The 15,627-nt window shown below is 54.2% G+C and overlaps 5 protein-coding genes across 5 annotated transcripts; 1 reads left to right on the top strand and 4 right to left on the bottom strand.

The window, feature by feature from the left end:
• Positions 1–2,160: 2,160 nt before the first annotated feature.
• On the top strand, positions 2,161–3,126 carry INS49_001638 (uncharacterized protein; the record flags this gene model as incomplete). The annotated part of the gene is made up of 3 exons (XM_043162463.1): positions 2,161–2,473; positions 2,551–2,611; positions 2,694–3,126. 3 exons carry the CDS (start codon positions 2,161–2,163, stop codon positions 3,124–3,126), a joined length of 807 nt encoding a protein of 268 aa, XP_043030969.1.
• Positions 3,127–4,205: 1,079 nt separating this feature from the next.
• On the bottom strand, positions 4,206–8,101 carry INS49_001637 (uncharacterized protein; the record flags this gene model as incomplete). Its single annotated transcript, XM_043162462.1, has 3 exons — positions 4,206–5,393; positions 5,449–7,951; positions 8,082–8,101. The coding sequence occupies 3 exons, from the start codon at positions 8,099–8,101 to the stop codon at positions 4,206–4,208; spliced, it is 3,711 nt and encodes a 1,236-aa protein (XP_043030968.1).
• A 976-nt stretch (positions 8,102–9,077) lies between these two features.
• INS49_001636 (uncharacterized protein) lies at positions 9,078–10,094 on the bottom strand (the record flags this gene model as incomplete). Its single annotated transcript, XM_043162461.1, has 2 exons — positions 9,078–9,926; positions 9,996–10,094. The coding sequence occupies 2 exons, from the start codon at positions 10,092–10,094 to the stop codon at positions 9,078–9,080; spliced, it is 948 nt and encodes a 315-aa protein (XP_043030967.1).
• Positions 10,095–12,247: 2,153 nt separating this feature from the next.
• On the bottom strand, positions 12,248–12,771 carry INS49_001635 (uncharacterized protein; the record flags this gene model as incomplete). Its single annotated transcript, XM_043162460.1, has 2 exons — positions 12,248–12,576; positions 12,654–12,771. The coding sequence occupies 2 exons, from the start codon at positions 12,769–12,771 to the stop codon at positions 12,248–12,250; spliced, it is 447 nt and encodes a 148-aa protein (XP_043030966.1).
• Positions 12,772–14,526: 1,755 nt separating this feature from the next.
• On the bottom strand, positions 14,527–14,943 carry INS49_001634 (uncharacterized protein; the record flags this gene model as incomplete). Its single annotated transcript, XM_043162459.1, has 1 exon — positions 14,527–14,943. One exon carries the CDS (start codon positions 14,941–14,943, stop codon positions 14,527–14,529), a length of 417 nt encoding a protein of 138 aa, XP_043030965.1.
• Positions 14,944–15,627: the final 684 nt, after the last annotated feature.

The following is a 15,627-nucleotide window of genomic DNA, read 5'->3' as shown; positions in this document are numbered from 1 at the left end:
TGGCAATCCTGAAGTGACTTGAGAGTCTCTGCGGTGTATGATTGATCCTGAACACGAGGTCGTTCGACATGCGCGACATAGCTTGTCAAGTTGGTTCCCATGCGTAAATACTTCAGCCGTGACAGAGGACTTGCCTTGACATTCCTCCTCGTAGGCTCTTGTTTACAGCGTGGCTTCCATAATGACTTGAATGCCTGAGTCTGAGGCCTGGAATGTCCAGACAACGTCCATAGCAGGAGACGCGAGCAATGCTGAGAAGCATCGTGTCCAAAAACTCAGTTTACTATCGCCGTCTCTAACAAGAACATTGGGGTAACACTGTATAAGTGGATGACCAAATGGTCTTTATTTATAATTTTCAAGGCGTAAGTTAGACCATTTTGTCAATACGAACCCTCCAAACTTTGAGACTGCGTCCTTGTTGCTGCCGATGAACTGGACAAACTCCACATCGGCGCTCGCTGTACCTCGAATCGGAGCAAGGTTTGCTTCATGAACCCAGGGAAGCGGGAGGGGCTTTGTCAACATCTTGCTCAGTAGGCGGCAATGAGCGGAAACACACCCTTTCCAGAGCGCGACGCAATATGCGAGACGTTTTACGTGAGACTCAGGTTGGGATAGCAGGTGCGTCCCGGTGCAGGTCCGAGATGACGGTACTTTGGAAGAGAAGGGGAGGGAGACGGGCATCTGTCTCAAAAGAGCCGTAGAAGCGGAGGTACATCCTTGAAGTACAGCAGTCGGGAAAACGCCTCTGAAAGGCGAGCAGTGATGGCAGTGACTGGGCGTTGTCTGGGCTTCAGTGATAAACTGTCAGACAAAATTAGACAGTCGGGTCATGATCACGCTTTGAAATGGAATGCAAGTGATACAATTCCCCCAAAGAGCAGGAGAAAAGAGGCGAATAAATAAGCAAACAACATTGAAAAAGGACAGATAAATAAACAACACAGGTTATGGGAGGCTTGGGCTCCTTTCCTTGCTTCTGTCTCTCTTCGTCAGTGGAATATATCATGCTTGGCTTAGCAACGTGAAGCATCACGCTCGAAAAAACAACATTGAAGGTTTCGCATTTTGGTTAGCAAGGCAGACCGTATCACGGCTCAATATGCGAGATATCACGCTCCAATGACGGCTTCGTCAGATAGGATGAGATTCACCTGGGAACAAACGGCTGTTCAATGTTGGCCCGACATTCGACTGCGATAAAAGAAAATGGACACAGGGACGCAACTGAGTTTTAAACTGAGGTCTTTCACCAGCATATCGGACCGGTGTCTTCACATTTTCCTGATGGCCACCCCCCCCCCATCAGATTGTTGTAGGGGGGTTCACATCAGAAATACGTGCAAAGGGCGGCGGAATACCCAATCAACTGAGACGTGCCGATGTGGCTTGCCCACTCATTGAGCATATTCTCACTAAAGCGAAGCGGCTGAATCCTGAACGCATGCCAAGCCCGTGTCCTTTCAAGTCGTCACCACACTCGGGCGGCACGCCGGCCCTAGAGCGACGGCCCAAGGTTGAGCCGCCTCTCTTCAACCCAAAAGCGAGTGCGAGAGGGCCAAGCCACACCACGTACGGCTTACACACTCCGCAACGCACTAGCCAGGTGTGCGCCATCATCCTACACGTGTAGGCAGCGTTCCGATACCTTGCCCGGTACTTCGAGCCGCTGGCGGGCTGCTACGCCGCGGCAAGTACCCAGATACAAAATCCTTCCCATCCTTTCACCAGACGGTTGACATGATACTCGAGCGGAATGAGCCACCTTGTGTGCGTAGACTGTAGTATTGTTCTGATGAGAAGAATCAGATATTATCCCGGCCCGATTCATCTCAGAGACTATAACATGACCACATGGCCCATGTGGTACGGTGGATATGGCATTCACTTGATCTTCTAGCCACAGACCACGCAAACGAGTATTCATAGCCTAGATCGCAAACCATTCAGCTTCTTCGTTTTCCTCTCTTCTCTCACTGCAATTCAGCCACTGATCGCCTGATTGCCCTGCTCACCACACATCCTACAACGTCTCCTCAGTTTTGCATACCAGATCTGGTGCTCTACAACCGCCTGTGCCTACGGAAACCCACACTCGGTCTCGGAATACTGTTTGAGCAGATCTTCCTCGACTCCGTTTGCAAATTGCACTAGCACATGAGCATGGCAGATTACAACCGCCTCCCTCCCGATGTTGTCCTCTTCGGCCCCGATGGCAATTGCACGCTCGAAATATGCCCGATCGAGGCCAGCCTCTACGGCTACCGGCCCAGGATGAGCGCAAGCATCGCGTTCATCGTCCTCTATGCCCTCTCGGCCTGCATTCACATCTACCTCGGCTGGCGGTGGAAGAAATGGTTCTTCATGAGCTGCATGGTCCTGGGTGCTCTGGACGGCATTGCGGGCTACACGGGCCGGATCTTATTGTACAACAACCCCTTCGACTTTACTGGATTCATGCTTCAGATTAGTGAGACTCGTCCCATCCTCATGGTGCATAAATGTTCAGAGCATGAGAGCTGAGTTGTTGTCTTTGTTTACCATCAGTCTGCATCACGAGCACGCCCGTCTTCTTCACGGCAGCCATCTACGTCTCTCTCGCGGCCACGTACGTAAAGCCCCTTTGTGGTAGCAAGCTGGGGAACAGCTTCTTGTAGCATCTGGGGCCTTGCTGACATACCCCCCCGTAGGATCGAATACTTCGCCCCCGAGGTCTCCCGCTTCCGACCCCGCCTCTACTACTGGATCTTCATCCCCGGCGATCTGATCTGCTTGGTGATACAGGCCGCGGGCGGCGCCATGTCGACGACCTCCTCGGGAGCCAGCCAGACCGGCGTGGACCTGGCCCTCGCAGGGCTGGTGCTGCAGGTCGTCTTCATGCTGGTCTTCTGCGCCCTCTTCGCCGACTACCTCATCCGGTACCACCGCTTTTCAAAGACGTCCGCCGTGGGCGGCGGGGGCCCAAAGTTCACACGGCGCCTGAAGGTCTTCTTCGGCTTCACGGCCACGGCGACGCTGCTGATCCTCGTGCGCTGCGCGTACCGCCTCGCGGAGCTGCACGAGGGGTACGGCGGCGAGCTGGTCAGGGACGAGGCGCTGTTTATCGGTCTCGAGGGAGTGTAAGTCGTCCTCTGGAAAACAATCACCCCCACCCCAACTCTATAGAGGAGCCCGTACTGATATGGTCTCAAATTGGGCAGGATGATCATCGTAGCGGTTTATTGTCTCATGGCTGGGCATCCAGGACTTGTCTTTGGGAATGACAAGAAGGCTGCTGGGGGCTACAGCACTTCCGACTCCCAGATAAGCGAGCAAAAGCCATAAAACCACTGGGCCATACACAGTCAACCCTCTCAAATTTGCATAGGTCACCGTTCTCTGGAACCTAGTGGGGACTCATCACAGCTAGGCTGAGACCGCGAAAGGCGGCCCTTGGCGTTTTTGGTACAAACGACATACCAGACTTTGTCTTCAAATTCTGTGACTAAATCTGGAAATAAAACTCCGAGCTCTGTTGTTCACAGCTTCTTCTCAGAAACGTGTGATTCTAATAGGAGCGCACTTTTGCTCCGACTTCATGTTGCATGCGAGACGCGAGGACACTTGGTGGATTCATTTCTAAAGTCACTCCGAGCCGGCATCCGTCGGAGACACACTACGTTTGACACACACCAACCAGTAGGAACACCCGTGCTTCGTAGCTACCAACATAAGGGATCCATATGGCCTTTGTTAACATGATTTCTCAAAAGCTGCTGAATTTGAGGCCCGTTCAACCAATCTTCTCACTCGAATCAGGGCTGCTCATCTAAGAGGTAAAAGAGCTTGCCCAACATGAAGGCCCTCGAATTGTCAACTACTCGTCCCTCTAATTTTCGGTGTACGTGTGAATGGATCCTTCGTCTCCTTCAGTTGCAAATTGTTCTGTTCCCTGCACGTAGCTGGCGACCCTGAAGCAGTGGGGAGATTCCCTAGCCATCTTGAATGACCGCATCATTCGTTCCAGTCGCACATTTAGCATCTATGGTGTCTCCACGTCAATTTCGGAAACACACGGGCATTCACCAGGTGCATCGAGGCTTCGCAGTTCGGGTTTTCATTATTGCACCCGTGTCTTGACTCATTACTCTGTAACTCTTCCACGCATCCAAAAAAAACCTGTGAGATTACCACCCCCTGAACAAGTAGCTGATGTCGCCGTCCTACGCGTAGATCTCTTCTAGCCCCGCCCACGCGCTCTCGTCGCCCTTGCCAGCCTTCTCTCTCTGCTCCCAGTACTTGCCATTGAACTTCCAATACTCCTCGCCGGTGATCTCACACCTCGCCTTGGTGAACCACGCGGGCGCGAAATCGTCGCCCTTGGCTTCACGCTCCCTCCTCCGGGCGCGCTGCCCCTCCTCAAGGCGATTCTTTTCCGTTGCCGCGAAGTCGTATTCGCCTTCCTCCATCGCTCGCTGGTCAGGCCTGAGGCGTGAGTCGGTCGGGGCGAGCCACGGCTTTAGCTGGTCATCGATGTGGTTGAATGTGAGCACGAACGGGGTCAGGTTGAACGGGATGCCCTTAGGACGCTCGTTCGCCTGCCAGATCAGGAAGGCCTTGTTAGGGTCAGACTCGCCCAGGCTACCCTTGTAAATCGTATCATTGTCGTTGGCGGGCGCCTCGACGGGAGCCTCGTAGCCAGGTGTGACACGAGCGTAGAGCTTGGAGTTCCACTTGCCGCCGATGCTGACGCGGACGCGCCCGTTGGCATCCACGATCTTGCCAGCAATCTGATATGCGGATGTCTCCTTCCAACCACGCTGCTTGAAATCCAAGTGTGCCACTTCACCTGTGTTCCAGTTCTTGATCTCCATGGGGCCATAGTTGTCGACGACAGGGTTACCCGTGATGATGCCAACCACCGACGAAGTCACCTTCTTCCACGTGTAAAGCTCTTCTTCGCCACCTGAAGCAGGGCGAAGCTTCAAAAACCACGTGCCAAGTGGGTTGATGTCGAACGATCGGCCGTAGAACTTGGACCTGACTGCCGACTCGCCATAATACGTCCACTTCGGAGACTCGGCCCAAGCGGCACCAACAGGTGGGTGGTGGCTAACTTGCTCAATGAAGAAGCGGTAGTTTTTGTCGGGTCTGACGTACTCGAAGGTCTCTCCGAGCAGGGGGTTGAACGGCTTGGCCACACGACCAATCGTTGAAGCATACTCACTTGCTGCAAACGCAGCAACGTAGAGAAGCCGCTCGATTGAGTCAGTACGATCGGCAGCGAGATCCAGTAGGTCGGCATATTCCATATCCTCTCCGCAGCGGTAAAGCAGCGAAGTGGGTTCGTTGAAGGTCACGGGCAGGGTCATCTTGGTCATGTCTTTGCCAATCATCGATTTCAGAATACCCTAGAAATCAAGTGATCAGTCGTCTGCGCGAAGTCTATAGCAACGGTCGGCTTACCCAAAGAGAGATTTTCGGACGGTTGTCCGCATCCATTTTCAACCTCTTCCGTATGCCGTTCTCGTATCCATGGAAAGAGCTGCTGATGTCGATGCCGGTTGATGCCACAAGTTGCTTGTTTTCTTCGTCAGTGGCTGTGGCAGGAGGCAAGGGCTCGGCTTCAATCTCTCCAGCATCGACAGCGTCGAAGAATTCCTCGTCATCCTCCGACTCGTCTTCGGAGAGATTTGCGATCTCTGTGAGCACAGTCTCGTGGCGGCTGAGCGGAAGGCTTCGGGTCGGTGACTTTTGATCGTTGACTGCGGCATCCTCTGTCTCTCCTTGAGTATCGGCGCCAGGAGCAAGACCGGGGGAAACAGTCTGGCTTTCGGTCATGCTGTTGCTGACTACCTCCTTGAGCATCCGCTTCGTGTGCTTTCGCTTCTCTTCTGCCTCACCAATCTTGGCTTGCAGCACTTCCTGTTCCTTAGCAACCTGTGCCATGCTTTCTTCCCACATGCGCCTCATGTCGACCTCTCGATCCAGGCGGTATTGCCAGTACGAGTCTCTATCACGAGAGATCCGCATGAGATCGCCAGTGAGCCCTGCCATGGATCGAATAGCAGCATCGTACGTAGCGAGAGCTCCTGCCGTCTTAGGATCCGATAGCTTTACGTTAGGATTTTGACTAGCCTCTGCGACCAGAGCCGCGTTCACTTGCGCCATTGTCTCCAGCTGTAGCTTCAGCGACTGCGCAGTGATATTGAACGCGTCCTTGGCGGCGCTCGGCTGTTCACGGCCACTTGAGGCATCGCCGTCATCATCCTCCTCGTCATGCATGACGGACATGCCCGCCCTAGTGTCACGGTCTGTCTCATCCTCCTCAGCGATACTGCCTCCCGTGCTGGTCAGTTTGCTCCCCGACTTGGAGGCAGACTGTAGCCGGGTGAGCTGTGTGCTGGCCCGCGGCCCAGGTTCCAGGAGACTGGCATTCTCGCTCGGGGTGTCGCCACTCGAGGTACCCTGAACATGCTCCTTTGCCTTGCTCAATAACTCGGCTTCCGTGGCACGCTGTTTGATTTCTTCTTTGGCCTGGTCTTTGGTCCACTGGATGGCATTGTTCAAGGCCCAGAACCATCTTTTCGCCTCAACCTCATGGTTGGCCTTGAGTGTGTACTTGACCGAGGACTTGCCGATGATTTCAAACTTGGTCTTCTCATCAGGACTCATGTTGAGCTTGGCGATGCGCATGTTGATTGCGCCGCGGCAGGCAGAGCCAGAGTCGTCTTGGTGCTTGTAGTAGCTCAGGACACCGTCTTCAAGGACGAACCATCTCAGCTGGTACCCCTTGCGGTAGTTGGTCCACTTCTTGAGGTATCCCTTCATCTCTCTGGCTTCCTTGCCCAGGAGTGGATCCCCAGGTGCAGCAGCAGCGGCTTGCGATGCTGTCCCAAGGACGGCCTTCTCCTGGATGCCCCGTTGGGCGGCAACCGCGGCGGGAGACTTCTTGAGCATAGCGCGAGTCACGTCATCCTTGGTCGCGTCCTGAGGCAGCTTGCCTTTCCGGTCTCGCCTGAATGGGTCTGCGCCGTGCAGAAGCAAGATCTGGATGAGGGCAGTGTTCTTGCGACGGGCGGCTTCGTGGAGAAGCGTGCCGCCAGCCTGGGCGGTCAGGGGGTCGAGGACAAACTCGGTGCTGTTGATATCCAAAACGGTCTTGAGGCGAGTCTCCTCAAGAACCTGCTCCAGAGCCTTGTAGTCTTGCTGGTTGATCAGCTCTTGGACCTGCTTGATCTTGGATTCTGCGAAAAGAGACCGGGACAGTTGCAGCGACTGGAAGATGTCGGCATTGCGGGCCAGGTCAAGCGGCAAGCGACCCTGGTTGTTTGGAATGGCATCATTGATATCCTTCTGCTCCAATAGCAGCTTCACGATTGATGTCCTCCCCTGGCTGGCTGCAATATGCAACGCTGTGTTGCCGTCCTTGTCTCTGGCATTGATGTCCACGTAGCCAGCACCGTCGGATATGACATATTCAACGACAGGGAATTCGGCGACTTGGATAGCAAGATGGAGGACTGTGGTATCGTCCAGGGCGCCTCCGGATAGGGTATTGATGGAAGACGTGCTGGGCCTGGGCCCGCCTTCTGAGGTTTCGCGGATGGCCCTGGAGATGGAGGCGGTATCGCCGCTGCGCAAGGCCTCGACGATGCGAAACTTGCGCACGGACTGCTCGATGGTGTTCCCCCTATCGTAGATGGTGGTAGCAGCGGCCTTTGGGGTGGTTGGCGATGGGGACTGAGCTTGAGGCTGAGCTTGGTAGGAGGGCACGCGGCCGCTGACAGAACCAGCGAGGGAGAGCCTGGAGCCCTGGCTCCTATTTGCTTGTTGGTGCGACATAGAGACGGTCGGGGCAGCCGCTGGGGGGTTGGCAGCTACTGGGGAGGAGCCGGAGCCGGCAGGGCTTTGAGGAGTGTCGTCGGGCTCGCGGACACGTCGAAGGAGGGACAGAGCAGCTGCCGATCTGGAGCGCTTGTGGGAACTGGAGACCCCAAGAAAGACCCACGTATTAGCAGACAGCTCTCAGCGGGGGTCGGCTACACCAACGCCAGCAGCAACAACAATAAAGTCAACAATGCGGGACAACGTCATACCTATCACCGGACTCGGACATGTCAGGGGCTCGAGAGACTGCTGTAATCTCGAAGGGTCTCACAAAAATGCCAGTGGCTGGTGGTTGATTAACAGCAAGGCTGCGGTGGCTGTAGCATATGAAAGGGGGGTAGCCAGTGGGGTAAGTTTTGGGTGGCAGGTGGATTAGGTAGCAAAAGGTGGAGGGCAAGACAAGAGAAGAGAATGAGAACGAGAGCAAAGACTGTATGCCGATGATTAGAGGTTAGGGTGTTTGCAAAGGAGGGGAGGAGGAGAAGGATAGCGCTGCTGTAATAATTCTAGGTCTAGAGATGATCGACGACGATGACTATGCCATGGCAAAAAGTCAATGTTCCATCTGGCACTGCGGAAAATGGAGACCTGGATCCGGAGATGGCCTGGAGAAGGAGGATCTTTGACAATAGACCTGGAACCTTGGACCTTGGACGTCCCAGACCTGGGACCTGGGACCTGGAGCTAGGGGCGTGGAGGCTTGGGCGCTTTTGGAGCAGCCCAGAATCGAGGCCACGGCTCACACACGAGGAGGGAGGGAGATGACGTTGATCCACGCGTATGGTGCGCTAAAATTGGCCCCGCCGACCCCACAGCACCAGCCAGCGGTGATTGGGTAGGGTTAATCCAGGCGGCCTCTCTGAGTCCGTGGCTCAATGCTCCTTGCGTGATGAAGAGCTGCGCATCTCTGACCCAGATACGGTATGGGACGAACCGTGGGCGAGGCAGATTCTCTCCCAATACGACAATGCTGGCAACATGCAAGCAAGCATGCTGAGCAGGAATGGGCAGCGTCGTGGCCGAAGTGTTTCGTTTCAAAGCAAAGGTCAGGACAAAGGTCAAGAATGGCCTCGATCGTTTCAGAAGGCGTAAGCAAAGAGCTCGAGGTCGAGGAGGGCCAGCAGCGAGGGCCGGCTCAGCTCGCTCGTCATGTCACATGCGGGTCCACCGTTCAGCACCAGACGGCCGTCTATATCTATATCTGTCTATGTCCTGGACTCGGCAAACTCCAAGATGTCGTCGATGTGAAGCACCTCAAACGGCCCGAGATCCAGGCCCAGGCCCACCTCCTTCTGCTGGGGCGTCCTGACCGCCGTGCAGGTCATGTAGTCCGGCCCCAGCGACCGGAGGCACACGTTGGCATCCTCGACCTTGGTGCCCTCGAACCAGATGTCGTGCTCCCTGACCGCGTCCGACCCGTCCTCGTTGGACCCATCGAATGACGCCGTGGGCTGCGGCGGCTTGAACCTCCTGAACTCGAGCACCTTGAGCCACGGCGCGAGCAGCGCCTCCCCGGTCATCTTGACGTACGCCTCGCGCAGGCACCACAGCGTGTAGAAGCACCGCAGCTTGAAGTCCGTCACCTGCGCCGCCGTCGCCCCCGCCGCCAGGCCCGGCACCGCGCTCAGCACCTGGTACTTGAGGTAGTTGGCCTCGGACGGCGCGAACACGTCCGCGTGCATGTCCACGAACGACGGCCACCCGTCCCGCCCGATGGCGCCGTGGTCGCGGTCCCGCCTCTCGTTGACGCACACGATGTCCACGCCGACGTCGACGCCCTCGTAGCCGTACGACGCCACCAGCGCCACCAGCCCCGCCTGGTGCGTCACGTTGAACTCGACCGGCGACTTGCCCGTCGCCGTGTCCACGTAGACGGGCTTGGTCTTTGCGTTGCGCGTGATCTTGGTCTCCCACCACGGCACGTCGCAGAACTTGCTCACCACGTAGTGCTTCAGCAGGTGCGACGCCAGCGACATCTTGGCGTCGCGGACGAACAGGTACCGAAGCACTGCCTTGCGCTCATCCTCGGTGAGCAGTGCGAGGGCTCTCGCGGCCTATTTTGTGGCAGCGGCCCATCAGCATATGAACAAAGACCACATGAGTGTCAGCAGAAGCTCACATACGGCTGTCTCGAGCTGTGCCGTCTTCTCGGCACTCGGCCATAGGTTCCGTGTGTCCACGATCCACTGGACAATCACGGGTCTGCCTGACGTCTGCGCCATCGGTCGAGTGTTGATGGTGTGTCCAGCGGCTCAGTGGTTGCTTAAGTCTGGATAGAAGCGCCCGGGAACGGAAACGGTCTGACCGCGGTTCAAGTACCTGAGGTCGCTCCCCCAACAGTGGGCCCGATCCGCTGATCCCGCTGATGCCGGTCGAGCTACGGAGTCCGAAAGTTGAGCCTCAATGTCAGCTGCAAGTAAACGAGACACTCCACCCCACCAAATCCACTTGAGCTAAATCCGACCTCACCTCTTACAGATACACCAACCCCTGTCGTCTGAGTAAATCTGGACGTATAGAACAAGGTTTCTACTACTACACAAGCTACCCGCTAGAGTGAAGCTCAGTGCATGTGAACTTACAGCCGTACAACAAATAGCATCTTGCCGACAGTAGAGGCTCACATCGACAAGATTAACTTATCGTAGCAGTCATTGACAACTGGACTGGCCTCCACTATAGTTGTCCGGCTGGGAGATCATTTGTGCATGGTTTCTAGGATCCTGGTGTGGCGACTATGTCTGCAGCCACATGGATCTCTGGTTGAAGCTGTGCCTTGATTCTAGGGGCAGCAAGGAAAAAGACAAAGGGTTTGTGATACTTAATATGTAGCGCCGGCCAAAACAAGAATGGTTCTAGCTTAGACACTGCAACGAGGTTCTAGTCGATAACATCGAAAATTACAGCAATACTCGTGTACACAGTATATTCTCGCCCACATATGTAGGTGTCTGATTTCAGTCTCAACTCAGGCGAATTATTGTATCCCGCTTCACATTGCACAAAATTCCCAGTGGCGCCTGAGATCTCATGCCCCACGCCTTCTGATCTAGAAATCAGAGATTCGCACCTGCAAAGATGGAGGGTACACCGGTATATTGACTCACACCATAGCTATAGCTAATCAGAGCACATCACCCAGGCCTAATTTGCTCCCACGCCCAACACCTATGTACCTAAATTAAATTAGGCATATAATTTAGGTGTATAATTTAGGTATATAGGTGTTAGGCTTATGGGTATTGGGTATGGGTCTGGGTCTGGGTCTGGGTGTTAGGTGTAGGTATTGGGTATGGGTGTTGGGTGAGGTTGTGATGTGCCGGTGTACCCTCCGTTTTTGTAGGTGCAAATCTCCATATTTCTAATCTATAAACTTTGTCACATGTATCAAAAATAACGGGAGGTACATTGCGTAAGAAAGTAGTAAATGCACTTCTTCAACATCTTTGATGCATTGGATTTCGCCCAAATATGCCTCACGCAGTGTGCCGGCGTTGTCATTGAGTTGAAAGGTGCCTCAACTTCGATTTGACTAGTTGGCATGAAGGATACAGACGGCTCTGCAACGTTGATTCAATACTGTTCTTATCTCGAACGCGACATGGGCTTGGTTGCTGCTGTCGGTTACGCGTTCATTGGAGTCGCTGGCGGTGGAATTGAAATTGGCACTCCTCCACCATATTCAGGTCCCACCAGTGTAGCCGACTGGGTCGTAAGAGTCGTTGCCAGCAAAAAGTGGTAGATGAGATTGGGGTTATTAGTAATATGGTCGCGGCATTCTCTGAAAGTCCCATTTGTCAATGGCTCGCAGACTAGATGTTGTCTATTTTGACTTTGTGGAATATCTCTCACATGGTTCAAATACGGAATATTCATGTACACACTTCCAAGGTTTGTATGTAACCAATGCAAATCAGTTGCCAATAATCAAGCTTGATTGGAATGATACTTCCAGCCGCCCTTTCGAAAGAGGACACAATCCCCCGGGAGAAAACCTTGAACTTGGTAGATCCGTCTGTAGTGACTATAGATCCTTCGAGTGTATTGTATCTAAGTCAGCCAGTTAAGCAACATCAAGCGGTGAGGTATTCATCCTTACTTCGGCAAGTGGGGAGAGAACTTTGGAAGGCGTTCAACTCACTTCACCGTAACTCGGCGGAGACTCTGCAAAGGCATTCCCAATCGCCTCCGGCACTTTGGTAGCAGGTGACAGCTTCTCGCAGTCATCGTCATCATCTTCGTCATCAGACCCAGGAGCCCGTCTGCTCGCCCTGCCCCGGAACGCCGGCGCCTGCCGGGCCTTAAGGATCGATGGCGTGTTGCTACATGACGACAATACCATCCCTTTCGCCTCGCCAAGCAGCTTGTCCTGTACCTAGATCTGCATGGTGAGGGTATGCAGCCCGTTGATGCACGTCAGCAGCCCGTTGTGGGCCCCGTGGAGGCTCTCGGCGCGCACGACCAGGGACTTGTGGTTCCTGAGGAGGAGCCTGGCGCGCTCCGCGAAGCTCGGCAGGTGCACGTCGTCGAAGTTCTGCACGAACCTGCCGAAGTCGTTCATCTCCTCGAGGGTCGACACCAGCACGTCGCGGATCCACTTCTCTTGGAGGTTGTACCGCCGCTGGAGCTGGGCGAGGTTGTCCTCACGAAGCCTGACGGCATATTGGAAGTCGGTCTCTACTTGGATGAGCAATCGGAGGAAGGCTGTATGATTATTGATCAACAGTCAGAGTGGTTGGGAAGATGTTATTGCTTGAACCTCTATCAAATGCAAAGCATACCTCTGGAGTCTTCTGGTGTGTCTGCAAACTTGCAGGCTATCTCAAGGAACTCGCACACGAACAGTGCAACTTTCAACGAGGCTGCAACGACACTGAGTTCTTCGGCGCCTGTAACCATTCTGATTGTATCGGAAGATGTGGTTCCTGAAGACAGTACAAACCAGGGAACACAATAAGAAAACTTCACGTGGAGTGGTAGGTGAGAATGTTGAAAACTAGGGAAAGAAGGAGGAAGAAGGCTGGCTGAGGCTGTGGCCTCGTTTACTTTATAGGTCTCATCGCGCTGCTCTCACTCGAAGCGGGGTGCAGCCGGCACGCGGCACGGGCCAATTCAATGTATAAAGGTTCAGAGGTACAAGTTGAGAGGTGAAGAACACTGGCTGCAGATTTCGACGCGCTGAAACGAGGTGGGACAAGATCTGAGCCCAGATAAGTAACCAATGACAATGAGCCTTGTACAGGTCAAGAAACAGAACCGCCACGGTCCCCATCTCCTGCTAAAGGGCGACCAACCTGGAGCGGAAGGCTACTCAAGGGCAACATCTTTGATGACGACTGTGCGCTTCGTATCAGGACGATACTGCTTCAACGATGGGAATGTGGCCATTTCATCCGAGGACAATGCCAGTGGAGGCCAGCATACCTCCAAATGTGGATATGTCCTCCACGATGGTTTCGAGTCTCTGGGCACACCTCTGATGTGGCTTAGTGTTTCTCAGAGGGCTCAGAGCAGCCGATAAGTCGGCCGCAGTCTTAACAATCTTTTGGTAGTGAATGTTGTCAAGACCCCGTCCACTTTGCGTATGGTGTTTCTCCCAGAGAAGGACTGTTATGGCCCGCAAATGGTGGAGCTGCTTTGGCTTCTCTGTTTTGATGTTAGATTGGGGCGACATGCCACGCACTTGGTCAAACTATTTGCTTGGCTTACCAGTAGCAGGACTTTGTTGGCTTCCGTTGTGCGCCCCTTCTGATAGCAGTTCATGGTAGCATCGTAGAATTTCCTCTGGGAGAAGGCTGGTTTCGGAGTTGCCACTGGGATCTATGCGTGAAAAAAAGGACTCGTGCAAGGTATGCCTTGAGAGTCGTGCTACGGTTCTGGCTTGTTTTGAGTTTTCTGGGCCATATCATCGCCTGCCGATCACCCATTCGAGCATCGAGAAGATCCACGATAGTACCATCATCGAGCTCCCGGTGAGAAAGTCGTTGGTTGTGGGAGAATTCATGGACGAAGTTCTTGATAGATATTTCCACCCCAGATACAGTGTTCCGCAGAGTGTCGTGGCCAGCTTCCTGAGGCGGACCATCCAAGTCGTAAGAGGTGTTGTAGGGAACATTACGCAGTGTTGTGTCTGCCAACAGAGCGCTATTCTTGGGCCGACTGCGCTTTTTGTGACGAAACACAACGAAGCTGATGACAAGTCCCAAGACGATCCCAACAAGTGTGCATGCAGTGGAAACGCCTGCCACTTGTCCATCTGAAAGTCGATCGTTCCGCGGTGCGCTCGTAACTGTAGAGGTCGTCGTTACAGTCGTCGTTACGGTCGTCGTCCCGGCTGTCGTCCCATTCGTTGCCGTCCCTTCGGTGGTTGTCACACTAGTCTAAGAGACCATTTTGGGAGCAGCGCTCAGCACCACCGCCTTCAGCTTCACTAAACAATATTAGTATACCTCTTTAGAATTTGTGCTGCCATATAAGTCTACGTACTCGCTCCTTGATACAATCACATCGAGAGCCTCGCAACTCGTCCGCACTTGCTGATATCAATCGACTCCATATCCAACTCCTGCTTCTTATCTGAAACTTGTCTTGTGAGCCAATACCGCCATAGTTGCGGCATGCTTGACATACACCCTGGCCACTGAAAGTATTTTGTCACGTTGCGTCCATCTCGGCCGCCGGAGGCATAAAGTCCGGCACCGGCATCTCCCGTGGACGCTGTGGGCTAGAAATCTCTGGCTGGCGAGTTCCACACGTCGGTGCAGGCTGCTGCTCCTGTGCGTGTTTCTGCTGCTGGTGGGCGGCGTAAAGAAGCTTAGCTCTAGTGATTGGACAAGGCGGTGGCTTAGAATTCTTAGTATTCTGGCCCAGCGACCTCATCCATGCTGCATGTTTCGGCGGCCACTCTGGCGCGAGGCCGATCGCCCGTTGCCACCACAGTATCTTCTGCCTGCGCTCCCATAGCGCCCATAGGATCAGTGCGATAGCGACAGCGACCAGCGAGACGCCCAGGATGGACCCTACGGTGATGGTGTCTTTCTTCTGTGAGGAACAGTCGTCCCCGTGAGCCATGGTGCTGGCGGTCTGCGTTGCAGTGCCAGATGCGTCGGAGGTCGAGTTCGTCGAGGAAACATCCTTGGCGTTCGAGAGACCCGCAACTCCCAGCACTGGTGTTGCGTTTGGTAGTGTGAAGACGGGAGTTCCATCAATGCACGCCAATGATGAATTTATCTGTGTTGTATCGACATCTCCGCAACAATACTGCGCGGCGGTTGAGGAGCTTGCACGCCAAACGGACAGACGAACATCTTTGTCGAGATAATCACTGGCTTTTCGATGAAGAAGGTGAGCGAGACTGCACAGATAGCAAAACCAAATCGCACAACCCACCCAATGATGCTGCAAGCATATTCTCCCATGCTGGGGAATATTGCACGTACCAGTACATACTTGGGGACAGTTTGCGGAGCCCCACGTCCTATCGGTGCATGAGCCTCGCCAAATCGCAAACGGCTGGAGATAATCCATGCAGTAGCCGTTGGACAAGCAGATGCCACTCGCGCCGCTACAGCAGTGCGACTCTCCCTCGGAGGCGCACGGAACTGCAGAAGGCTCAGCTGAGCCGTCGGGGTTAAAGCAGGTGGCACGACGCCCCTTGGGTCTACTGTTCACTCTTTCTCGAGTTGCTTGCATGACGGGGTTGAAAATATGAGAGGCTGCCTTCCAAGAATAAATGTGTGCGCGCGTTTGTGTGCG

Source organism: Diaporthe citri (assembly GCF_014595645.1).
Source record: "Diaporthe citri strain NFHF-8-4 chromosome Unknown scaffold_1, whole genome shotgun sequence".
NCBI classification, from domain to species: domain Eukaryota; kingdom Fungi; phylum Ascomycota; class Sordariomycetes; order Diaporthales; family Diaporthaceae; genus Diaporthe; species Diaporthe citri.
This window is presented reverse-complemented; position numbering and strand designations above follow the sequence as displayed.